Raw genomic sequence first — 25,877 nt, 5'->3', positions numbered from 1 at the left:
GAATTTCACATTTCGGTCCTCATGGGTCCACAGAACAGAACAGAACCAGGAAGTAACCTGCATTGACTGAAACGATGCTTGACGTTGTTAATGTGTGTTTTTAAACGTCTGTAATTGGTTGTTTTTTCACCACAGGGACGATGCATGTGTCTCTGGCAGAAGCTCTGGAGGTACGAGGAGGGCCGCTGCAGGAGGAGGAGGTCTGGGCCGTGCTCAGCCAGAGTGCTGAGAGTCTCCAGGAACTCTTCCGCAGAGGTAACCTGACCTACCAGAAAGGCACGGCAGAAAGGCACGAGCCCACCAACCTATCTGACACTACTGCAGGGGAGGCTGGTGGAGGATGATAGAAAATCGGTAGAAATCGGAGGACGGGCTCAGTGTAATGAAGAGAATGGAACATGTCATTTAATACCATTCCTCATTCTGTTCCACGCATTACAATGAGCCGTCCTCCGATTTCCGCCTGCACCAGCCTCCCTTGCAGTAGTACTACTGATGAAAAACATGTTTCTATGCGGACGGCTTTGCTGGAAGAATTCACTCTCCGGGACGAAAAATTCTTCTTTGTGTCCTCTCTAGCCTCCCTCTCAGACACACATGGAGGTTGAAGAACCTCTGATGTTCTCCTCCGATGCTTTTTTGAGAAGGAGCTGAGGGTAGACGATGCGAGAGATCGAGGAAAGGCTTTTGAGATTAACTGTCTGCTTGCGTTCTGATTCCCTACCCTCTTCCATGAAGTGGTTACAAGTTCACTCCCCCTCATGGATTTAAAAGAATTGGATTGGTGTAAGCATGGGCTAGACTACAGAGGGGGATAGAGGGGGATTTTTGGTTCTTCAGGGAGAAGGGTCAAGAATCAGCGGGGAATTGGAAATCAGCCCCTCTGTTGTGTCGTTAGGGAAGATAGTGGCCGGACAACCAAGCAACAAGACATCACAAAGCCGTCACCCCCCCTAAGGTCAAAGTCAACCGTGGTTACCGAGCATTATGGGTTGCAGTTTAACTGCGAGGTGGACTGTCGCACAGGCTTCTACACTCTGGCCATGTGTTTTAACAAGCACCCGTCATTGAAAACATGATGAATCTTGTGATTTACTTTTCTTCCCTTGTGCTTTCTGTTCTATCCTGTTTCCCCAGTTCCTCAGGTCCTGTCAGAAAAGAGTGGAGTTAAAACCTGCCTGAGACACCCCTCCTTCCTGGCGTTCCTTCTTTTCTTTTCATCTACAGCACGATGAATGTCACTGCTGACTGTTGTGAATTGGAGCTGTGTTTTTCTCACTATCTCGGCTGCCTGATTTGTTTTCCTTCTGACCCTAAACACTCCTTAACCACCCACACACTGCATGTGTCATCCTTGTACCTTTTTAAAGGGATAAGTACAGATAATTGACAAGATTTCTTCTTTTTTTTTTCTTTTTTTTTTTAAGCGACTGTCAACCTCTACCTCAAACTCACTCCATGATTTGTGAAGACCAGGGCTCCATTCCAAATTGACCCTTGCTCCCTCTTATCGAGTGCATGCGCCCTTCAGTGATGTTTTGATGACATTTCTGTGAGTGAGCTCTACCTGAGTGAAGGGGATTGAGTGAGGGAAAGCCTGAACAACCGTTAGTGGTCGCTGTTTCATACCTCTCTGGGTACTTTAACGGCTGTTCGGCTGTGTTGAATGAATTGCAATGAATTGTGGGATACCCTTCATGCTGAAGGGATGGTTTTTGTTGACTTGGTGAAGGGGATATTAGTGGACACAAGTCTAACAACGGAATGGAATCGCCCTGCAGTTCACCGCCATCTTACATCTGGGTAAAACGGGGATCCCCCCCCCCTTGAGTGAAGTGAAGGGAATGCACTGAAGCAAACATTTATTTTGATATGGAAAGGAGCCCTTGTCTCCAGTTCTGTATCTTCTCTGTTGCATGCTTAGATTCCACACAACCCTCAGATTCTGTCTCTCTCTGACCCCTCACCTCTCTGCTGTCCCTGACCTCTCTGACCTTCCCTCACTTCTCTGCTGTCCCCCACCTCTTTGCTGTCCCCCACCTCTCTGCTGTCCCCCACCTCTCTGACCTTCCCTCACTTCTCTGCTGTCCCCCACCTCTTTGCTGTCCCTCACCTCTCTGACCTTCCCTCACTTCTCTGCTGTCCCCCACCTCTTTGCTGTCCCTCACCTCTCTGACCTTCCCTCACTTCTCTGCTGTCCCCCACCCTCCAATGACCACTTGATTCCTGCTTTCCCTGCTCCTACCTCATGACTATCATCTGCTGGAAGTATTTTTTGTCGCTCTGCTTAGTTGTGTAAACTGTCATCTACTTCAACAGTGGAAGAAGCACCGTCATTCAGGACATCATGTTTCAGGACAAGAACTAAAGATATGTAATCATGGTTTTGTATTCAAAGTACTTGGACTGACTGACAGGACTTTCCAATCTTCTCTCATATTTCACGTATGGACTGACAGTGTTTGTTTCAATATCGTATTTGTGAGTGTAAGCCACTGTCAAAAGTTGCTGTCTTCTGTGTGAGACAAATGAGAGCAGATGTCATCGCCCCGATGCCCAGTTGAAATGTAAACAAGCACTTTCCTACTAACCATGGTAATCCTGCTCAACAGCCAATAGTTACCTCACTTAATGTGGAAATATTTGAATCTTGCATGCTAAGTCTGTGTCAGTGAGCACTTCCATATGATGGCTTGGCATTGGCAATTAAAACAAATCTGTGATAGATTTTTAGGATTCCTCTCATTTTTAATGAAATCTGTCATTGAGGTGCTCTATTGCAGAATTAATTGAATAAATGTGTCCTTAGCCTAGGTTTTCTTTTATATTTCCTGTTAATTTTTCCCAAGCTGCTGGTGGACAACCCAGTGTCCATATTGTTTGACATAAGGATATGGGGGTTGTGCTTTCTAGCTAACTAGCTAGCTTGCAGGCTAGCTCTGAAACAAAGGCTGCTTTATTGACGCTTGCCTGCCTTTATTCACATGGATGGGGTTCAAAAGGCCTGACTTCAGTTCCTCTTCTCTGAGCGGATGCCAGTCTCCTTGAACACTGATTGGTCACAACTATGCATCAGACCCCTTGATGTCTTCTTCTCTTCAATAGACGGTTCTGAGTCAGAGGGGTCAGTAGACAATCCTCAGCTTCTTTCACACCAGACATCCAAACGGCCTCTCTCTCTGACTATAATAGTCAGTGTGGCTTCTGTATAATTGGCCCTCTATCTGACCCTAGGGTGTGATGCAGCCTGTTCGGCATCAATCTCAGGATTCAGGAGCGCTACTGTCCGGTGACGTAAAGTTTAGCCTTGCCCCCCCCCCCACCCCCCCAAGCTGCAGTCCTCGAGGAGCTTTAGGTTTCTTTCAAGTTTTAACAACAGACGTCCTTGATTTTTAAGAGCTTTTATCTATGCAACATACAAATATGTCTGTAATTCTGATGTCCTCTGCATTCTAATACAATGTTTAAATTCCTTGCGAACTTGTCACATTCAGACATTTGAATTTGACCTCAAGACCCCAAGGTATTGTGATCTTGAACAGCTGACTAATGCAATTTGTACAATGGCAATAACTGAAATGGGGGCCATCGGAAGAGACGACTGGGAGCAGCAAAGACTGGCGTTGTCAGCTAGACTGGCGTTGTCAGCTAGACTGGCGTTGTCAGCTACTGCTCCCCATATATAGTTACAGCCATGATTAATAAATCGTGGCGTAATACTTGTGTGCACGGTTTGGGAATGCTGAGTGAAGCATTTGCGATGAGAACCAGATGTCAAAACCAGTTCTTCCGGATTTCCAGACCTTGGTATTGAGAGGAGGACTTTTACCTACCATCTTCAGAAATTCAAATGACAGAATGACAGTTGGTCTGTGCCTCCTTAGTTAGTGAAACGGAATGTCATTATTATCAGTTCAATAATGTGATATTATTTGCTCAAAACTATGAATCACACAGTTCGGTCTGATAGGACTCAGCTGTTTCATTTGCTGTACATGTGAGCGTCTTGTGCTCTTGCTTCCAAGAAAGAGTCGCAGTGGCGATAAACCAGGTGTTACGACTTTAAGAAAGTTCAAGAAAGGGCCGTTTACAAGCAGGCCCCATAGGATTCTCAGCCAGGAAAGGCCTCTGAGAAACTGCAAAGAAGACACCCCCCAGGATACCACTCTGTAGCTGTGAAAGAGCCCTGCTGTCCAAACACTCCACCACCCCCGGGGCGCTCATATTTCATGTGTAAATAGTAGCGGTTTGCTGCCATGTTAGTATGATGTGATTTGTTTAACTAAGTAATGTTTTGAGTACTAAGGGGCCAGGCCAGCAGCAGTTTCTGCCGATCATTGCACTTCTAGACGACAAGGTCTTGTGATGTCCAGTGCCCACAGCCTGTTGGTGGATTTTGGGAGATAAAACGTGGTAGCATGCTACAGTTTGTGCTGCTATTTTTAGAGGACAACTCCCTGGCCCTCTGCCTGATAATTTGTCTAAGTCCCAACTCCTAATGATACAGACAGCGGCTAATCTGCCTGGGGCACACTAACAATGCTCCAGTAGGGTCTCTCCTTCAAGGCCATTGTGTACTGTATTTTGGAGTTGAATTGCCTTTTGGACAGTTTGTTCAGAATTGGATTTAAAACCATCCAGTATGGGTGTTACCAACTGTGGACATTTGATATGATTGTGGCTTGAGTAATGGTATAGATGGAGTAAATTACATCAAACGGTCACTTTTCCAGTGAGATCTTGGCGAGATGCTCGCAAGTGTTCAACAGGAAACATTTATTTACTTTGCGAATTCCACCCCGCGAGAAAACGTATATTTTGTGCCGCACATCATAAGCCCTTCTTATATTCCCCACGGAGTGAAATATCAGCGCAAGAAAGGAATGTTGCAGTGCTGCTCAAACATTCCTTTGTATATTTTTTAAAGCGCTCACTGTAACCCAAACCTCGGAGTGTGGCTTTGTAGGAAAAGAGAATTACTTGATTTGCGTGGAGCCATTCCTTTCAGTTTCTGTTGGTCTTCAACCGTTCTCGCCCGGTTAAGAAAGGAACGCGTCCTTTTCTTTTACTTAGTCATCGTGAATGACTGATAAGGCCAACAGGCAAAGCAAGAAATGTAACCTTCGTGATATTTCTACTGCGCACCATGGATTGGCGACTATGTTGTTATTACAATCAACTGTTAGCCTTCAATCAGCTTTGGGATTATCACTATGGTAGATATACTGTTAATGTGACATGGTGATGTATGTCTATGCCTTATGGTTTTATTTAGTGGTTTTTCTAATATAGTATGACGGACTCATATAGATGAAGATTGTTGTAATATAGCCTAGTCCTGCTCTCCTGTTGACAGTGTGTCCCCTCAGATCCGTCACTTTCAGGCTTAATGCACTGGTGATCTGTGATGCTAATCCATTCGACAGACTGCATTGAGTGTTTTCAATGTTGCATTTTGGTGATTGTAGTCCTGCTCCAACATTGCCGTGTGCTGTGTGTGTCCTCAGATCCCTCGGCCCTGGGCTTCATCATCTCCCCGTGGTCCCTGCTGCTCATGCCCTCCGGCAGCATCTCCTTCACAGACGAGAACGTCACGCAGCAGGACCTCAGGGCCTTCACAGCCCCGGAGGTCCTGGACGGCCTCGGTCTGGCCTCACTCTCTGATATAGAGAAGGTATGGTAGCTGTGTGTGTGTGTGTGTGCGCGCCTGTCTGTGTCTGTGTGTGTGTTTCTGCCTGCCTGTCTGTGTGTGTCTGCCTGTCCGTGTGTGTGTGTCTGCCTGTCCGTGTGTGTGTGTCTGCCTGTCCGTGTGTGTGTGTCTGCCTGTCCGTGTGTGTGTGTGTGTCTGCCTGTCCGTGTGTGTGTGTGTGTCTGCCTGTCCGTGTGTGTGTGTGTCTGCCTGTCCGTGTGTGTGTGTGTGTCTGCCTGTCCGTGTGTGTGTGTGTGTGTGCGTGTGTGCGTGTGTGCATGCAGCCTGCCTATGCAAAAACATACAAAATAAGACTGTATGACACACCCCAGATCATGGAATGCATCATTTCCCTGTCCTTCTGGCCATTTAAATCCAACCAAGGGTATCCAAGGGTAAGAGCCCTGTGTCTTAAGACTGGCCTCTTTGTCTCTGGCAAGGAATCTCATACCTCAACACACAGTGTGGTGCACAGTCCATGTTCAGTCAGTTCACAGTCACTGCCGTCTCCCTCCAGCTGGGTTTGTTCAGGACACAATGAGCTTTGTATCCTTCTCTTCAGAATGCGGTCAACTGTGTGTGTCTATGACTTATTGGATGACAATGCTTCGTATGATATTCTGTTTTTATTTGCTACGTTATGCCTGCTCTGTAATGACAACTAGGAGCATAGAACTGCGGTACGGGGAGGTTGTGAACTTCACATTCTTAACGTTCTAAATGCTAGCATATCTCTTTAAGGTTGTGTCGTTCCTGAAAGACATTGAAGTGTGTGTGTGTGTGTGTGTGTGTGTGTGTGTGTGTGTGTGTGTGTGTGTGTGTGTTGCATTCTTTGGCAATCTCCAAAGTTATTCTTTCCTTTACCAAGCCCAACTTTCAAGGGGAAGTGATTTCTCCTCTGGAGCCTGCGAAGAACTGTTAGGACAGGAAGATGGAAAAATGTTCGGATCTAGGCATGAAGGACCTACGCAGACCGAATTTAGCCCACATGGTCCGAGTGGTTATTAAAATGACAGCGTGTTTTTCTCAGAACATTTGAGATGATACATACAGCTACTTTACCACATTAGCTACTTTTAGCTCCGTTTCAGAACAGAACAAAGGGTCACCGTGTTGTTTTATTAGTCAGAGGTTCTATTTTCTCCTCCTCCGTTTCCACTCAACAGTAGTACCTAACTAAGTATGCTACTTGATTTAAATGAGACTTGGCAGTTTCTAAATGAGATTACACTTTCGATTCATCTGAGTCATACTTAAATACGACGGGCCCTCGCCCACCTATATTCCTGTATGTGTGCGTAGAGGTCTCTCATTCTTTAGATAGATAGATAGGTACTTTATTGATCCCCGAGGGGAAATTAAGGCACTACAGCAGCTCACATCACAAACAACAACAACAAAATAAAGTGACAATAGAATAATACAATAGAATTAAAATAGTAATCTGAAACATTATATACAGTAACAACAGTCCAGTATGATTTAACATCTCCCAGCCTGACTCTGATCACCCTGATGGAGCCAGCCAGAGGAGGAGTTTACGGTCTTATTGTGGCAGGCAGAAAAGATCTCCTATAGCGCTCCTTAGTGCAACGTGGTTGTAATAATAATCTGTTGCTAAAGGGGCTTCTCTGCTCTGCCACAGTGACATGTAGGGGATGGGAGGGATTGTCCATGATGGCCAGGAGTTTGGTCCTCATCCTCCTATTGGCCACCTCCTCCACAGTGTCCAGGGTGACACTGAGGACAGAACCAGCTTCCCTAATAAGCTTGTTCAGCCTCTTGGTGTCACCTTCCTTGATGCTGCCCCCCCAGCATACCACCGCGTACAGCACTGCTCTGGCCACCACTGACTGGTAGAACATGTTCAGCAGAGTCCTGCACACACCAAAGGACCTGAGCCTCCTCAGGAAATAAAGCCGGCTCTGGCCCCTCTTGAACAGGACATCTGTGTCACCAGTCCAGTCCAGTTTATTGTCCAGGTGCACCACCCAGGTACTTATAGCTCTGGACCACCTCCACGTCCTCTCCCTGGATGGAAACAGGAGACAGGGGGACAATAGTCCTCCTAAGGTCCACCACCATCTCCTTTGTCTTGCTGATGTTGAGTAGCAGGTGGTTCTGCTCACACCACTCAACAAAATAGTGTTGAACTATTGGAAATTCTTTGATGCTGTTCTTCGATAACCTCCTGTAATAACATCCTTATTGGTATCCATTATTTACAGATGCACATGTACTCGCTTGGGATGACCCTCTTTTGGGGAGCAGACTATGAGATCCCTCAAAGTCAGGTACAACTTCAACCAATGCTACATTTTTCCTGATTGCCATCTGAAAATCTGTATGCAAATAATGATAATAGGTCCTACAAATGTCATTTTAAAGTTGATACAACAACCATGTATTAGTTGTTACCACTAATAGAAGCTCTTGAAAGTGATGTTATGTCATTGACCCCCCGTGTGTGTGTCCGTGTGCCTGTGTGTGTGTGTTAGCCCATGAAACTGGGAGAGCACCTGAACAGCATGCTGCTCAACATGTGTGACGACACCACGCTCAGCCGCATGTCCGTGCGCACCGTGCTGGACGCCTGCAGCGCTCACATCCGCAGCTCCAGCTGTGAGCCCTCCTTCACCTACATCAGGAAGCTGGTCCGCCTGGTGCTGGGCAGCCTCTCACAGGTGTAGTAGCTCCCTTACTACACACACACACAGTGACGCGCATGTGTGCTTACACACAGGCATGCGAGTACATGTTCACAGACAGACACACACACACACACACAGGCATACACGTGTGCTTAGAAACACAGGCACACAAGTGCGTGCTTACACACACACACACACACACATACACAGGCACGAGCATGCACATATGCACACACACGTAAACACACACCTTGAAGCCAGTGTAAAGAGTTTGAGTGGTATGATGTGAACCGGTGTACTCTATCTGTGTCACACGGCCTTGCATTGTGTTGGCTAAGTGCTGCCATCGAGGTGAAGCTACCTGATGATAATAGGTCATTATCTGATAATTCTCAGCACAATGTGGTGTTTTCTGATGAATGAAGAATGTCAACAACAAAGCCCATCTTCTGATACTTCAGACAGGGCGTTGTAGACCTGCTGTCGCCTACAGCTAAAAGAGAAAGCTCATTGTGTCAACATGATTATCTCTCTCTTCTCTAACCCCCCCCCCCCTCTCTCTCTCTCTTCTCTAACCCCCCCTCTCTACCCCCTCTTCTCTACCCCCCCCTTCTCTAATCCCCCCCTCTTCTCTACCCCCCCTCTTCTCTCTCTCTCTTCTCTCTAACCCCCTCTCCTCTCTCTCTCCTCTCTAACCCCCTCTCCTCTCTCTCTCCTCTCTAACCCCCTCTCCTCTCTAACCCCCTCTCCTCTCTCTCTCCTCTCTAACCCCCTCTCCTCTCTCTCTCCTCTCCTCTCTAACCCCCTCTCCTCTCTCTCTCCTCTCTAACCCCCTCTCCTCTCTAACCCCCTCTCCTCTCTCTCTCCTCTCTAACCCCCTCTCCTCTCTAACCCCCTCTCCTCTCTCTCTCCTCTCTCTCTCCTCTCTAACCCCCTCTCCTCTCTCTCTCCTCTCTCTCTCCTCTCCTCTCTCTCTCCTCTCTAACCCCCTCTCCTCTCTCTCTTCTCTCTCTCTCTCCTCTCTCTCTCCTCTCTAACCCCCTCTCCTCTCTCTCTCCTCTCTAACCCCCTCTCTTCTCTAACCTCCCCTCTCTCTCTTCTCTAACCCCCTCTCCTCTCTCTCTCCTCTCTAACCCCCTCTCTCTCTCTCTCTCTCTCTCAGCTGGATGGTCTGCTCTCCCAGAGTGAGAGGGAGTCCATTCCGGAACGGAGCAAGGAGATTCGGGAGAGGCTGCGGGGCAAAAACCTTCCCTCAGGTACGGTAACACGAGCTCCTCTGTGTTAACCTTCTGCCTAGAGGCTACAAGTGACAGTAGATAAACCTCTGTCTTTCTGTCTGTCTGTCTGTCTGTCAGGCATGTCTGTCTGTCTGTCTGTCTCTGTCACTTAGCCACTTTCAGGCCAACCACTGTGTCAGACTCCTAACCAATCAGCTGCACAAGAGTGGATGTCCTTGGGGAACTGTGAGGTTTTCCTGTTTCCCAAACAGAGTTACATCAAAGCAGTTTTCCTCACAGTATTTCCCTGGAATTACCACTTGTTTTGCCTACGTTTCCCAGCACCACCCATAACTGGATGTGGGCAGAAATGTATTTAAATGCTAAATTTGGAGTATTGTTGTGTTGAACATTTGTATCATTTGAGTCATTCATAGTGGAGTCCCAGTCATGGTGGATGAACCTGAGGAGTTGATCTGATTGGATCTACTGTAGCTTAGTCATGTGACTGGTGCTGGGACAGGAAGTGATTCAGCATGTAAACAGACTTGGTTGTGACAGGCCTCAACAGCCACAACCGTGTAAGGGAGTGTACCAAGGGGGCCGGTGGGGGCAGAAAGCGGAGGACGGGCTCATTGTAATGCATGTAAAGCCCGTCCTCCGAATTCTGCCTCCACTGTTCAGCACTCAGTAAGTAGGCAAGTGCAGAGACGTCTCATATGGAGGCATGCTGGCCTCGACAAGTCTGGACGGCGTACTGGAGTTTTTGTTTAGTTGATGATGCTTGCTTTCCAACGGGTTGTATATGTTTATCGTTAATGCTGACTGTTCCCAGTGTTCTGAACTGTGGCCAAGGCTGAGATCATGATTGACTGGCTGTCAAAAAGAGGTTTCGTGTGAGAAGAACTGTAGTAGGCAATGAAAGGTGGAGCTGGAAGTGTCGTGTATCAGGGGAGGCTGGTGGAGGTAGAAATCAGAGGATAGACTCATTGTAATGGCATGGAATGGAATAAGAAATGGTATGGTATGAGCCCGTCCTCCGATTTCTGCCTCCACCAGCCTCCCCCGGTGTGTGGTGTACTGTATGCGAAGTCTAGCTGAGGGAACTGACTGAAGGTCTGGGTGCTTTAAGTCCTTTATTGTCCCACCTAAAGATGGAAAACATCTTCAGATGTGGTGTAAAATGAGGTTTTAAGTGCACCTCTGGGCATGAACATCGAGGATCTTTCTGCGTGTTACTTTAAGACGAAGCCTCTTCGTCCTCTCTGAGGCCCTGCTCACTTACTGAGATGCTTTACACAGGAGGAAAACCAACCCTGACGTCTCCTCCTGCCAACTCTCCCTGAGAGGGGGAATAAAAACACCCCCGTTCTGGACAGTCTGAGTAAAAAGTGAAACTCGACGAGGAGCACAACACCGCAAAACCAGAACAGGGTTTACTTTTGGAAAATATGACGAGAGAGAGAGAGAGAGAGAGAGAGAGAGAGAGAGAGAGAGAGAGAGAGAGAGAGAGAGAGAGAGAGAGAGAGAGAGAGAGAGAGAGAGAGAGAGAGAGAGAGAGAGAGAGAGAGAGAGAGAGAGAGAGAGAGAGAGAGAGAGAGAGAGAGAGAGAGAGAGAGAGAGAGAGAGAGAGAGAGAGAGAGAGAGAGAGAGAGAGAGAGAGAGAGAGAGAGAGAGAGAGAGAGAGAGAGAGAGAGAGAGAGAGAGAGAGAGAGAGAGAGAGAGAGAGAGAGAGAGAGAGAGAGAGAGAGAGAGAGAGAGAGAGAGAGAGAGAGAGAGAGAGAGAGAGAGAGATCCTGGTTATGTAACTGGGGCGCATGGTATTGATTAGAGATACATTTTTCGGAGTGGCTAAGCTGGTCTGGGTGCTTGTATCGGGTGCTTTGTTTCTTTGGGGTCATGGCCAGCCAGAGGGAAAGTACATGCAAAGAGCCTTAGTCACTTGTCTTAAGCTCTCGTCATTTTTCCAAGGAGTAAATTTTTTTCGTTGGTAGGAGTTTTGATTGTAGGAAACGACTGTTGTTTTCATGCTGGGGTTGTTTGATGTTTGTCGTCATTTCTGCGTAACTGCAGTCGTCTGAGGGAAAGTTTACCCACCGCTAATGATAGATAAACTTGTAGCAACATTTCTCTCATGTTGCAAGATGGAGAGGGAGTCTCAAAACAATGCTTGTTTCGATTTTAAATTTTCTTGCCATCAATCTTGTCCTTGTCTGCCTCTGCTGTGTTCCTGGAAGAGATTCTCTCTTTGATGTTCTCTTTTTCTCTGGAAAGAGGGGGAGCATATGCTTTGTAGATTAAAGCACCACATGCAGTGTTTTATAGGCCTACCCTCCCTCCCTTCTCTCTCTCTGTCTCTCTCTCTTTCTCTATCTCGCTCCTCTCAATCGTCTTTCTCTCATCTCTCTCTCTCTCTAACACACACACACACACACACACACTATCCGCTCTCTCTGTCTAAAACAGAAGGTCTTGTTGTTTGTCTGTAGAGATGGTCTGGAAAGACGATACCAAAGTTCTAAGTCACAAGAGCAAAAGCACTGTGTAGACAAGTAGCCTGGGAGGAACCTTCTGGAGGCGTGTTTGTTACAATCTGTTTTGAAGTAACATGTTGCAATGCCACAAGCATCTATACAAAAGCTCATTTTGATCTGAAACTATTCACCAAACCAGAACCTCACCCGAGTTGGATGATCTTCCAGTACCATGTCAATGTCCGGAGCTGACAAGTGCGTCTCTGATTCTTCTCTGCTTCTTCGTGCACCGTGAAAGATTCAGCAAATTGATTTGATTAAGTCTCATCAATGGCCGATTGTAAGACCTTCCTCCCATTCTAGTTTTCCCCGACTCCTCCTCCTCCTCCTTTGAACATTTATTCTGGATACCGACACAACAAGTATGTGGCCCGCGGCGCTGGTGCTGTACCAAGATCATGAGACGTTCCCTAACTGTCTGGGTCATCGATCGTAATGCGTTTACCATGGCTCTTATTGCCAATGATTGAAGTAGCTGACATTTTGAGTTTGGCCTCTACAGTACTGCAGTGTTCTCGAGGCCCAGAATAACGGCCCTGTGTAGAGGCTCTCCCCAGCGCTGAGTCAGTAGTCTGGGTAAGGGAAAACCATCCGTTAGCCTAGCCTAGCGTCCCTCCCACTCGCTGTGACTGACAGCGCTACAATTGCCGTGTCTAATAGACATGTCATGGTGGGGCAGCAGCAGAACTAAGAGGGAGTTTGGAGAAGCATTTAGCCACAAGAAGGCCCCCATTGTGCTGCACTCCTCATTTAACCAATTAAAAAACAATTCTAATTCCCCACCACCCTGGTGAAATTAATCCCAACTGATATATTATCTCTCAGATTTTGTCGGCAATTTTCAAGTAGTTATTAAGGAATTATATTTTATGTTTTGTGATGATCCTCCCCCCTGTGCACCATTGAAAGGAGTCGATATGCTACAGTATGAAATATATCAACAGTCTGTGTGGTAACAGTATTTCCTGGAATACTGGAATATATCTGGAACAGCTGTGGTCTATTCTGTGATTAGTCACTCCTTTTTTTAATGACGATGCTTGTCATAACTTGATTTGTAAAGTTACTTTTCAGTATTTTATTCTAAGCCGCTGAGTCACTGACGTGTTTTCTGATGGAAGTTCCTGTTTTGTCCCTCTTTTCCAGGGAGGAGCGCAGCCCCGCGGGTGCTGGAACGGTACCGCGCCCGCAGCCAGGAGCAGGCGTCTCTGAACCGTGGGCTTAGTCGTTCCATGGGCTCCCTCCCCATCCAGGACCTGCTGAGAGGAGGAGGAGGAGGAGGAGGAGGAGGGGAGGAGGTGGGGGGCACCGCCCTGCAGTACTCTCCCTCGGACTACCACCCTGGGTCTGAGTCCTCCGCCGAACTCTACCCCCACCCCCACCCCCACCACCAGCACTTACAGCATCTCCAGCAGCAGCAGAGAGGCAGACCAGTGGAGTTGGACCGGAGGTCCCTGCCCCACCGGGGGGGAGACCCCTTCGGCCAAGCCAGGAAGAACTGGGCCTCGTCAGTGGACCTGGCCTGCATCGACCCGGACATGCTCCGCTTCGGGGCGCTGGAGGACGCCAGACGGGGCAGCAGCGCGCTCAGCACCCGCTCGGCGAGCAGACACAAGTCGGCCTCGCGGGCCAGCAGGGATGCCACCCACCGCTACTCGGACTTTGGGGGGCTGGAGAGCGGCAGGAAGGCAGCCCACCACCACTCGGCTCTGTCGGTGAGCTCGGCGCTCACCAGCGCCTACGACCGCATCAAGGAGAGGCAGAGGAAGCTGGAGGTACTCCGGCAAGCCATGGACGGTGAGTCCCCCCCCCCAACCCCACCCCACCCCCCACCCCCGCTCGAGCCCCTTCGCTAAACGTCAAACATGTGGAGGTCCCGACCTCCCTCGTTTGGATTTAACAGTGTCAGAAGTCTTGGTCTTGTGGGTCTGTATGTGACGAGGGATATAGCGAGCTAGGCCTAGACTCATGAGGCCTCCAGAGGGAATTGGGCCGCTGCTGCGATGTTTTTGGAAAGGTGAGGATGTGTGAGAGATGACGTGAACGCTGACAGAGAAGACTGGCTCGTCTGGAGAGGGAGGTTTCTGGCTGTCCATCAGTAAATACTATGTGGGAAGCTGGTTTTCAAGTGAATACTGTGGTGCGGCCCTGTTTTGCCAGAGCGCATGAGTCAGTGTTACCGTGGTTTCCAAATGCCTGCTTCTAATTAGAGACGTGGATAATTCTAGCCCTTTAACTCTCACACATATAGACAAGTCTCTCTCTCTCTCTCTCTCTCTCTCTCTCTCTGTCTCTCTCTCTCTCTCTCTCTCTCTCTCTCTCTCTCTCTCTCTCACACATATAGCCAAGTCTCTCCCTCTTTCTCTCTCTCTCTCTCTCTCTCTCTCTCTCTCTCTCACACATATAGCCAAGTCTCTCTCTCTCTCTCTCTCTCTCTGTCTCTCTCTCTCTCTCTCATACACACATACTCATATATACACACACACACACTCATATATATATATATATATATATATATATATATATATATATATATACACTACACACACACACACACACACACACACACCCTCTCATACACACAAAAACTCTCACACACACACACACACACACACACACAAACACTTTCTCTCACTCTCACTCACACTCACACACACACACACTGTACACTTACCACACAGACACAAGCCAAGTCTCTCTCTCTCTCTCTCTCTCTCTCTCTCATACACACATACTCATATATACACACACACACACTCATATATATATACACACACACACACACCCTCTCATACACACAAAAACTCACACACACACACTCATATATATATATATATATATATATATATATATATATATATATATATATATATATATATATATACACACACACACACATACACACACACAAACACTTTCTCTCACTCTCACTCTCACTCTCACTCTCACTCTCACTCTCACTCTCACTCTCACTCTCACTCACACTCTCACTCACACTCTCACTCACACTCACACACACACACACACACACACACACACACTGTACACTTACCACACACAGACACAATGGTGCATGGACACAGCAGCAGCAGCAGCAGTAGCATAGCCACGAGAGCCATAAGCTACTCTGGTTATTCTGCTTATTGAATTCTGAGAAGTTCTACTTATATTCCCGGAGTCACATGTGGCGCGTTAATGTTTACATCCTCTCCTAATTCGTCTGTGTCTGGTGGCCATCTGGAGCCAGCCAGCCAGCCAGCCAGCCAGCCCCCCCCCCCCCCCCCTACAGAGGAGCGAAGCACAGCCCCAGTATAATAAACCAACCGACCTCGGGCCTTCCTATCCGGCCTCCTCCTCCTCCACCACCTTCTCCTCCTCCTCCAACAACTCCCAGCTTTTTGGCAGCTATTTTTAACGTTGACTGAGCCACCAACCAAAAGGCATTCTTTTCCTTGACAGTGTGGCTTTTCCCTGGCTCTGCCCCCTGTTCCATCCCCTCCCTTCTCTCTGCCCCTTCTCCATCTACTCATTATATCTGAGGCTGTTTCTTCTTTTATTTAATATGGGGGTGTGAGGAGAGGAGAGGAGAGGAGAGGAGAGGAGAGGAGAGGAGAGGTTCCTTCCAGTGCACCAGAGCAGTGAGAATGGTGAATGAGCCCAGTGTATTGTGCTGCCTACCTGCCTGCCCGCCCGCCCGCCCGCCTGCCTAGCTGCCTGTGTGAATGTGCAGGAACCCTCTGTTCATTCCTCACTGCTCTCAACCCCTGATAAGAAAATAATGGATGATATTAGAGACCAATGCTGACACAAAGGAATGTCGGCGGCCATTAAACCGGCTGGGAGTGCGCGATGGCTGGAACCAAAATATTGTTGTATTCCAACCCCAGCCCTACTCCAGCCCCAGCCCTATTCCAGCCCCAGCCCTATTCCAACCCCAGCCCTATTCCAACCCCAGCCCTATTCCAACCCCAGCCCTACTCCAACCCCAGCCCTATTCCAACCCTACTCCAACCCCAGCCCTATTCCAACCCCAGCCCTATTCCAACCCTACTCCAACCCCAGCCCTATTCCAACCCCAGCCCTATTCCAACCCCAGCCCTATTCCAACCCTATTCCAACCCCAGCCCTATTCCAACCCCAGCCCTATTCCAGCCCTACTCCAACCCCAGCCCTATTCCAACCCCAGCCCTATTCCAACCCCAGCCCTATTCCAACCCTACTCCGCTATGAATGGGGGTAATTGAGCACAGAGCGTTTTGTCGCAAACCTCATAGATGTGTTACTTGGCTGCGTTTCCTCTCTTCTTTTCTTTTTTGGTCTTTTTTTTTCTTCCTTCTGAAAGTGATGGCACAGCAGTGGTTAATGCTCTACGGTTTCCTCCTGTTTACATGGCAGCCTAAGCTCTGGCTCGCTCCACACACACTCTCCTTCACACACACACACACACACACACTCTCCTTCACACACACACACTCTCCTTCACACACACACACACACACACACTCTCCTTCACACACACACACACACACACACACACACTCACTCTCCTTCACACACACACACACACACACTCACTCTCCTTCACACACACACACACACACACACACACACCCTCCTTCTCACACACACACACACACACACACACTCTCCTTCACACACACACACACACACACTCTCCTTCTCACACACACACATATACACACACTACACACACACACACACTCCTCCCTCTTTTAGGGCCAAGGTGCTTCAATCAGTACAAAGTTTCCTACCGGCTCTGAGGTCCCTGTAATTGGAGTCATGTGTAGCGGATGAGGGAATTCCAAATGTTATTGGACTTTCCGGTGCTTGGCAGTGGGTCATGTGACTCCGGGCTGGGATAGGCTGAGGCCCGGGGCCGGGCTGGGGTTGGGGAAGTGTTATGGCCGGGGCCGGGGCCGGGATAGGGAAGTCTTATGGTTGGGGAGGGGCATAAAGATTTCCAAATCGTAAAAAAAAGAAAAAAGGAAAAAAAGTGCTTGTTGACTTAAAAAAAAAAAAAGAAAAGCTGTCGCAAGCAAAGTTCTAGAGTGTTTTGTCACCAAGAGATCAAAGGTCCGAGCTCAAGCTCCGTCCAGATTCAGGCCTAGTCAACCTGAAACAGTGCCTTCTCATTCTGCCCTCAGCAGTTCCTACCTGGCAGTTCGGCAAACGCTTGTTAGGTTTACGGCCCCTAGGCATGTGAGTGACCCCAGAGCCTCAGTGGACTTCCTATGCGTGCCACAGAGGAACCTGGGCTAGTGAGCTTCCCTTGCATGCCTTTCTAGGGAAGAGACGGGCCACAGCTGACTCTCTGGATGACGTAATGCATGACATGCTACAGTTAAGGCCATTGAATGTCCTGATCCCTGCAGTAAGGCTTCTCTTCTGATGCAGTGTTGTTCTGTTTGAGTCATCTTGGTTAAGACTGGAGGCAGACACGAGCTTAATCTAATGTTCTAGTTTTGGTTAATTACACTGAAGTTATCAAAAGGGCATAATAATACATTGCACCAAATAACATTGTGTGTGTGTGTGTGTGTGTTAAACTCATTTTGTGCCAAGGGTAACTAAAGTGGTCCAAATTGTCAACATTCTAGAGATCCAAGGGTGACTTTATTCACCAAAAATGCATAAATTATGATGCTTCATTTTGTAGCCAATCAAAGTGTTGTTGCTAGGTAGATACCACATAGAACACTTGGCACTCTAGGTGGAGAGTGTTCCGGAATTATTTGGCAGTTGGTGAGTTAAACACATTTTGGTTGTCACAAAGCGTCTTTGTATCGTGCTTTTGCTGCGTAAAGCAAAGTTTGTGGAAATGCTGAGTTAAAGCACGCTATGATTATCCACTTAGCATATGTTCTGGTGGGAGTTTCTTCTCCTTCTCCCCGGGGCCACCAGACTGTAAATAATCTTTGTGTCTAGAGTTGTGTCCCCTCTCAGCTTGAAACACCCCTGAAGCCTGTGGTAGAAGCTTCTATGCTGTTTTCAGAGGAAGAGGGGGAACCAGGAGACAGTACAACACAAGCAGAAGGTTAATGTGTTTAAAAAGCTTCAGTCTGGACTTTTTTTCATTCTTTTTTTTTTCTTCTTTTTTTTCTTTTTTTTTCAGAGAGCTTTTTTTCTTTTTTTAGCTGGTCTAGGATCTTCAACAGACAGAGCCACACTCGAAGTGGCGTTGATTGATCGAAAGCCAATTGGAGTGTAAATTATGGATGGTGTCCCGCTGTTGATAAAAAGCCTCAGTATGCACACTCATTTAAGCTCAGATGAAAAACAACTGCTGATAATGAGCAAAAATCATTCTCTCCCTCACCCCCCTCCCCTCACCCCCCTCCCCTCACACTCTCTCTCTCTGTAGCTCAAGCCTCCCTACCTGTGTCTGTATACCTCCTGGTACTGCTCGTACAGGTTAATTTGGATGATTAATAGTTTACACAGAATGGAGGCACTCTTAATCCACCTGTGTGAATCCATTCGTAATTGCTTCATTAATCTTTTGTCTCCATTTTCAAACTATTTGCATTTTCTGCTTCCCAGGCAATAATGATCATCAACACACAGCAGAGAGGGAGAAGAGGGAGAGAAAGTGCCTCCCCACTTGTACCTGAGTCATTCTCTCTCTCTCTCTCTCTCTCTCTCTCTCTCTCTCTCTCTGTCCCTGTTTCACCCCCCCCCTCCTCCTCTCTCTCCCCCCCCCCCCCCCCCCCCCTCTGTCTGTCTCTCTGAGTGCTTTGGCGTGGGGAGAGAGTGAAGTGAGCTCATGCTGAAATGTTCATTCCAGATTAGTTTGGGGCGCGTTCCGACCCCACTGACGCCTCCTCCCTCCACGGCCTCTCTCCTGGCCGTGCCTGCCACCCTCCCACACCACCACAGACCGAACCCACTGATGGCTAAACCAGGGCCAGATCCCGTTGCTCTCCCTAGGAAAGGAGGCGCGTCTCTACTCCACTTGACTCTCTTGACAGCAGACGGTGTGAGAGGAGAGGCAGTCAGGAAGCACCTGTGTGGACTGCAAATGGAAGTGTCCTCCTGAGGGACCGGCCCCCGCAGCCCAAACACACCCCGTCTGCTTTAACTCCTTGTTGCACCTCCGCGGAGCTGTTAGGGGAGTCATTGCCAGAAGTTCACTCAACATAAACAGATTGACTTTAATTTAATTTGTCTGAATTGAGTTAAAAGGTTATATGGTGGTTAAAAAGTAATAGAACAGCTGTTCGAAGTGGTTTTATAAGAGGTCATGGTCATGAGTCACCCCCTGTTGGTTAGATGGACCACAGAACTGACATCAGAGAGCCGGCTGGTGTACTCATAAAGATGGCCCCTTGTCAACCTGCTGTAGACCCAATATAACATGTAGATATATCTCTCTCTCAGTGTTTTATCTGCCATGGATCAGATCTGCCAGGGAGCTGGGACCACGTGTGTTCAGCACCCCCCTCAACCTGTTCTACTCGGTGTGAGGTGGGCCGTAAATCTCTCCATCACTGTGGTGAAGACTATTAATTATCCTTCTGGGTCACACACCCTTCAACCCTGACGTGGTTTTGCGGAAGGAAGGAAGGAAGCAAGCCAGAGAGAGAGAGAGAGAGACAGAGACACCCCATGTAAAACGTCAAGACGGTTCCAGACTTGCCGGTACATTGGCAGGCGTGTACCGACTCCTACATGCTGGGTTACTACAGGGCACAATGACGGTCCTACCAGCAGCAGCTCAGCCTGCCGTTAGTCGGGATCTGTAGTGCGTTTCCACCGTCCGTGAGTCATCTGGCTCAGTGCGTCACTCTTAACAATGGCCCGAGACTCGACTGGTGGGCGAAGTGAAGTATTTGGTCCATTTGAAATGCTGGTGGAAATGTACATTCAGACCAGTGGAGGCTGGTGGAGGTGGCAGGTTATACGGAGGTAGATCAGTGTAATGACAGTCTGAATCAGTAGAGGTAGAAATCGGAGGACAAGCTCATTGTAATGCATGGAACGGTATGAGGAATAGCATGTGTTTGATACCATTCTAACCCTCTCTCCCCCCCCCCGCCCCCCGCCCCCCCAGCAGTCCTTTTATATCCATTACCCTGATTATAGTCACGTCAGAAACAACCCACTCCCTCACCGGAAATTCTGAAAACGTATTACACTAGTGTTCCACGAAGTAGAGGTGATTTCTGTGTTTTCGATGTGCTGTTTATCCCATCAAACAAGGACACCATGTCCATAGCATCTTGATAGTGCTCAGAAATCAGAGTCGATATCGGGATGAATCAGCCCCCGACTTCACTGGGTGCAGTTCAATACTTCTCCTAGGTAGATGCTCTTCAGAAGGGCCACAAATGCAATGCACTCAGGGCAAACATCCATTGCAGCTGACACTACAGATGACAACAGCTCTTCTATGAGAATGAAGTCAAGGTGAAGTCATGAAGTCGAGCCTGGCTCCCTCCCTCCCTCCCTCCCTCCCTCCCTCACCAAAGTAAATGTAGTAAATGGAGGAAATATTGCCTCACAGGTCACAAGAGCCCGTTGTGTGGCACTATTCTCTCAGAGATTGTGAGTCACCACGACAGGAAGTGCCTGAAGTCAAGAGCTATTTTAGGTGACAGGTGAACCAGTCTATCTGCCTACCTAGCATTATTACTGTTGCTGACTTTAAATCAGCTCTCTTAAGAGATCTTGGAGGGGGAGGGGGAAGGGGGAAGGGGGGGGTGCGAAGATGTATCTTTGAAACCAAGTGTCTGAGCAGGTCGCTGAAGAATGTCGTGTACTTGAGCTATGCAGCGCAAACTGATACTTCCAGCAGCAGGACGATCTGGTTCTGTCAGCTGTACGGAGGATGAAACAGCTTGTGGTGGGTTGTGGTATCTTCATGTGTTGTGTTGTTGTGGTTTGTTTGTCTTTCCTACGTATCAATCCAACGTGACAAACAGAAGTGGGATGTTGTTCTGCCACCATTTCCACTACTAGTCCAGTAGGTGAGTTTTGGCACAAAGAGACGTCTTGTGTGTCTTGTCATCAGACGTGCTGTTAGAAGCAGAGGTCAAACAGTCAGAGTGAAACTTGGCCTGTAGAGTTTCCAATGCGTTTGCTTCCAACCAGGCAACTCTCACAAGCCCCAAGGGCAGGGCAATTCACAACACTTGGCAATCTATAAGCCGCTTGGCTTGACCTGGTATTTATGCTGCTTTCAGTCTGATTATAGGGATTTTTCATGCCATCTTCACATGTTTGTTTATCCGCCGTGGCAGGAGATATTTGTATGTCTTTGGTCTCCAGGCGTTGGGTTATGTTCAGTCCAGGAAGTATTTGGAGACTCAAATTCCTGCAGTTGGAAAGAGACTGCCCGCGTCTGGACCATTTTCCATTAGATTGAAATCCTTGAGAAATGTAGAAATGCTGTTTTTGTTTCGTTTGTTTTTCTGTTGGACCGTAAAAGATTAAATCGGTCAAAACATGTTCCTTAATACAGAAATGAAAAACGTGATTTATGCGTTTTACCTTACATTGAACTGTGACTAAAGAAAAATAATAGTCTTTCCCATACCACACAACGCAAAAACAAACTCAAGACGGGGTCTATTTGCTTCAAATATTGACCATGAAAGTGTATGTCAGTCACGTACACCCTCACTCCTTGGCTGTGGGAGTAAATGTTTGACTGTGTGTGTGTCCTAGACCCTCTCCACACCCACCGGAGGTACCACAGTGACTACAGCTCCTCCAGCGAAAGTCCTTCTGTCACCTCCTCAGACCCAGACTACAGACAAGGTACCGGAGAAATGCACGTCCTCAGTTACCACTGGGCATTCATAATACAGAAGTACATATTACAGACACACACACACACACACACACAATACATAAGTACATGTCACATACACACACACACACACACACACAGATACTGAATATCATCTAGATGTATCTCTTATCAGGATTGTTCCATCAGTGGGAGTGGCTTTTCTCTGAGTCATTTCTTGGTTTCAGTTTCTCTCTAGCCGTGTGATCCCCAGTCATTGAGGTGTGTGTGTGTGTGTGTGTGTGTGTGTGTGTGTGTGTGTGTGTGTCTGCGTGTGTGTCTGCGTGCGTGTCTGCGTGCGTGTCTGCGTGCGTGTCTGCGTGTACTGTAATCTAGAACCAACAGAACTCTCTGGTCTTATCTCTTATCCCACCAGTTAAGAAAGCGGAGGAGGTGAGAAGGTACGGCTCCCAGGTGGCTCTCTCCGAGCACGACGCCATGTCCCTCACCAGCCACAACACCACACAGAGGCACAGGTATGTCGCTACGCTAGCTAGCTTCACCTGCCTGAGCACCCCACCACACACACACACACACACACACACACATTCCTGTCTGCTCATGCGGGTCGTAGAAGACCCCCCCCCCCCCAACACAGACCTCTCAGGGTCCCCCCTCCGACAGCGCGTTATACCCCTGACCCTGGTTAAGCACCTGTTAATGTTCAGCTACAAGGTATCTTGGGGTGAGCTCATTCTCACGCCAATCACATTGCACACAACTCAGCCTCTCGGAGGCTGGTCGGGAGGCCGACCAGGACGGGAGGCCGACCATGGAGTAACGTCTTCTTGGAGGTCCAAGGTTTATGCTAAGCTAGAGATAGAGATGTTTGGAAATTGCCATTTCCAAACATTCACACCAACTAAAGGTCGTGTTTTACTTCCCAAAGCAGCCTTTACCTGTGAGGTATGTGCTATTTTATATGTGGCTCTCCGGCGCCCCCTGCTGGTTGGTATGTGACCTGTAACCTCAGCCTGTGGGCTGTGTGGAGCATGGGGCTGTCATGGTAACGTGTGTGTATGGTAACGTGTGTGTGTGTTGAGGGCACAGGGTCATGAAGCAGACTGTCCAACACCACTCTCCACAGCTGGGTCTGCCTGCTCACATCTCATGCCTGTCCTCTGAGATCATTCTCATGTGAAAACTCCATTCAATGCTAAAATGCTAATCTCTGTTGTCATCGCAGGGGCGGTGTGTGTGGTGTGTGTGTGGTGTGTGTGAGAGTGAGAGAGCACAGCCTGGTTTCAGTAGCCCGTTCAATCCCTTCTCTCCAGTTGGTGTTGATAGCAGTACTAGCCCAAATCGGCTTTGACACTGAAGTTAAAAGCATTGCAAAGAAATGATCCTCTCTAAGTCTTTTCAGATTTTTTAAGTTGAACCATGACTTTTAAAGCCGTTGAGATTAAGATTTGGTATCACATGAGAGTCCCCTTCATGAGAGTCCCCTTCATGAGAGTCCCCTTCATGAGAGTCCCCTTCATGAGAGTCCCCTTCATGTGACAGTCTCTCTGGGTCAGTTTGGTTGCGGTTCTTTTTTTTTTTTTAGTATTTCTAGATCTGGCGCCTCCAGGGCCAACCTCAGCCTCAACCTCAGCCTCAACCTCAACCTCAACCGCAACCGTAGTCGGTCACCTCTCCGTCGTGTTACTCACACAAGCCTCGAACCTGTAACCTCTGAATTGATGTGACCCCCGTCCAAATTTCCCAATGTAAACCAGCTACGCCACTGAAAAGCTTGCAATTCGATGGCGTGGGTAGGGGTGCTTCAACTCGAGGGGTGACTGTCACCTTTTCAACTCAGTTATGTGTGTGTGTGTGTGTGTGTGTGTGCATGCGGATGTGACCGACATCAAGTTGGTGCAAACAGTCCCTGTGTGAGCACTCAGAGTTGATCACACGAGTCTCGAAACTGCAACCTCAGTGTGTGTGTGTGTGCGTGTGTGTGTTGTATGTCATCTGCAGGCTGTACACGGTATTTCAGGGTTTATCACTCGGTTACATGTACATGCTTTACAGTGTGTTTGTATTGTGTGTGTGTTTATTGTGTGTGTGTGTGTTTATTGTGTGTGTGTTTATTATGGTTGTCACCCGCAGGCTGTATGAGGGGGCAGCAGACGAGGGGCTGGTGGGGGCAGAGCTGATGCTGCAGAGGCAGGAGGAGGAGGTCCAGAGGCTCCAGGCCCACCTGGCCAACCGCCTGTCCCGCTCCAACCTCTACCCCGGGCCCGGCGACAACGAGCTCCCCCGCGCCTCCATGCTGGACCTGAGGGAGTCCCTGGACGGCACACTCACACTACCGCACCGGAAACCCAAGGTACCGCCATGAGGCTTCTCCCCCCAGGAGAGGCGCTGGATTGCAGGATCAAAACCCGACTCGCGGTTTTTTCATGTCAAAATGCGAAAAACGAAATGCAGCTAAAAACGCTGAATTCACTGAGGAACATCATAACGCTTTCACTTTCGCAAAAGATAGTTACTCTAATCATTACTAAATATATAGTTTAATAAAGATAGTTACTCTAATCATTACTAAATATATAGTTTAATAAAGGTTTGGTTGGGGAGAACTCTGCGCTAGCTCTCTCTCAGGTCTGGAGCTATAGAACAGCAGTGAGTTCATGTCTCTCATAATTCCACTGCCTCTGTTCAATACCGACTGTATGAGTGCTTCATTGAAGACGCTGTGTAGACTGGAAAATGATCGTACGAGTGTGATTGTTAAGCAAGCATGTTGAAACGTACCATGGTTTTTCTGTTTCCCGTGCTGCAGAATTTCTTTGGGCCTGAATTTGTGAAGATGACGAGCGAGCCCTGTGTTCCGTTAAGTGTCCCCTCTTCAATAATGGTGAGGCTCCATGGCTTTACATGGTTCTGTTTAATGTCCCCTCTTCAATAATGGTGAGGCTCCATGGCTTTACATGGTTCTGTTTAATGTGATTGTAGAGGGAACTGTTCTTTTAATTTGATCAGAGAGCTGTCCTCCCAGGCCAGTGGAGCAGGGTGGTCAGGGCCTGTACTGTGGTGCCGTGTGGTTAGAGTAATGGAATGGATCTCTCTCTTTCTTTCTTTCTTTCTTTCTCTCTCTCTCCCCTCCTTCTCTCCTCTTCCCCTCCTTTCCCCCTCCTTCTCCCCTATTTCTTCTCTCCTTCTCCTACCCTCTCCTCTCTCTCTTTCTCTCTCTCTCTCTCTGTCCCCCTCCCTCCAGAACAAGCGGGGGAAGCTGGAGGAGGTCCAGCGGAAGGTGGGCGTGGTTCTGTTGAATGGCCAGAGGCTGGAGCTGAGCTCGGACCTCAAGGCCGTGTGTAAGGACGTACTGGACATGGTGGTGGCACACGTGGGCCTGGTGGAGCACCACCTCTTTGGCCTGGCCTGCCTTAAAGGTACTGTGTGTTTGTGTGTGTGTGTGTGTGTGTGTGTGTGTGTGTGTGTGTCTCTGTGTCCGTGTGTGTGTGTCTGTGTGTGTGTGTGTGTGTGTGTGTGTGTGCGCGCGCCTCTGCTCATGCCCGTGTGTGTGTCTGTGCAGTTGTTAGCAGCTGTCTCCCAGATGATGTCCCATACAAACCCATGCAGAAAAGTCCAGACACTAGTTAACACACACACACACACACTGAGTTAACTCCCTGTTCACATTTCCCCTGATATCTGAATGTCAGACTGTACTCCACCACCTACCCACCTCTGCTCAACTAAGAAATAAACACCATGTCTACAACAGTTTCCTCAAGATTGAGTTGTTACTTGTTATTTCCAGTGCCTAGGGGGTCTCTGGGGGACGTGGTAGGCGTATTAAATCTATTCTCATAGTGATATGTAATGAATGACTGCAGCCCACTTAAATCAGTCTGCCTCCCACTCATGACCCTTTAAGTACTGTGACTGACTTGATGTTTTGGTTTTTAACGAGGCTGTTTATTTGCATCTCCTGACGGTTCATTGAAGGTGATGAGTCACCTGTTCTATCATTCCGCTGCAGAT

General features: G+C 48.2%; 1 protein-coding gene across 2 annotated transcripts in view; it reads left to right on the top strand.

Moving 5' to 3' along the window:
• The window catches only part of ptpn13 (protein tyrosine phosphatase non-receptor type 13), a 54,839-nt gene that overhangs the window by 5,738 nt on the left and 23,224 nt on the right, over positions 1-25,877 (top strand). For both annotated transcript variants that reach the window (XM_083670279.1, XM_083670278.1), the window contains exons 2-12: positions 136-255; positions 5,508-5,674; positions 7,918-7,983; positions 8,188-8,373; positions 9,503-9,596; positions 13,238-13,888; positions 21,779-21,871; positions 22,279-22,378; positions 23,997-24,216; positions 24,673-24,747; positions 25,108-25,282. In XM_083670279.1, coding sequence (XP_083526405.1) covers positions 141-255; positions 5,508-5,674; positions 7,918-7,983; positions 8,188-8,373; positions 9,503-9,596; positions 13,238-13,888; positions 21,779-21,871; positions 22,279-22,378; positions 23,997-24,216; positions 24,673-24,747; positions 25,108-25,282 — 1,942 coding nt within the window. In that variant the 5' untranslated portion in view covers positions 136-140. The remainder of the gene's footprint in view (positions 1-135; positions 256-5,507; positions 5,675-7,917; positions 7,984-8,187; positions 8,374-9,502; positions 9,597-13,237; positions 13,889-21,778; positions 21,872-22,278; positions 22,379-23,996; positions 24,217-24,672; positions 24,748-25,107; positions 25,283-25,877) is intronic.

Source organism: Argentina silus, assembly GCF_951799395.1.
Source record: "Argentina silus genome assembly, chromosome: 5".
NCBI lineage: Eukaryota > Metazoa > Chordata > Actinopteri > Argentiniformes > Argentinidae > Argentina > Argentina silus.
The sequence above is the reverse complement of the archived record's forward strand: the minus strand, read 5'-3'. Positions and strand labels throughout refer to the sequence as shown.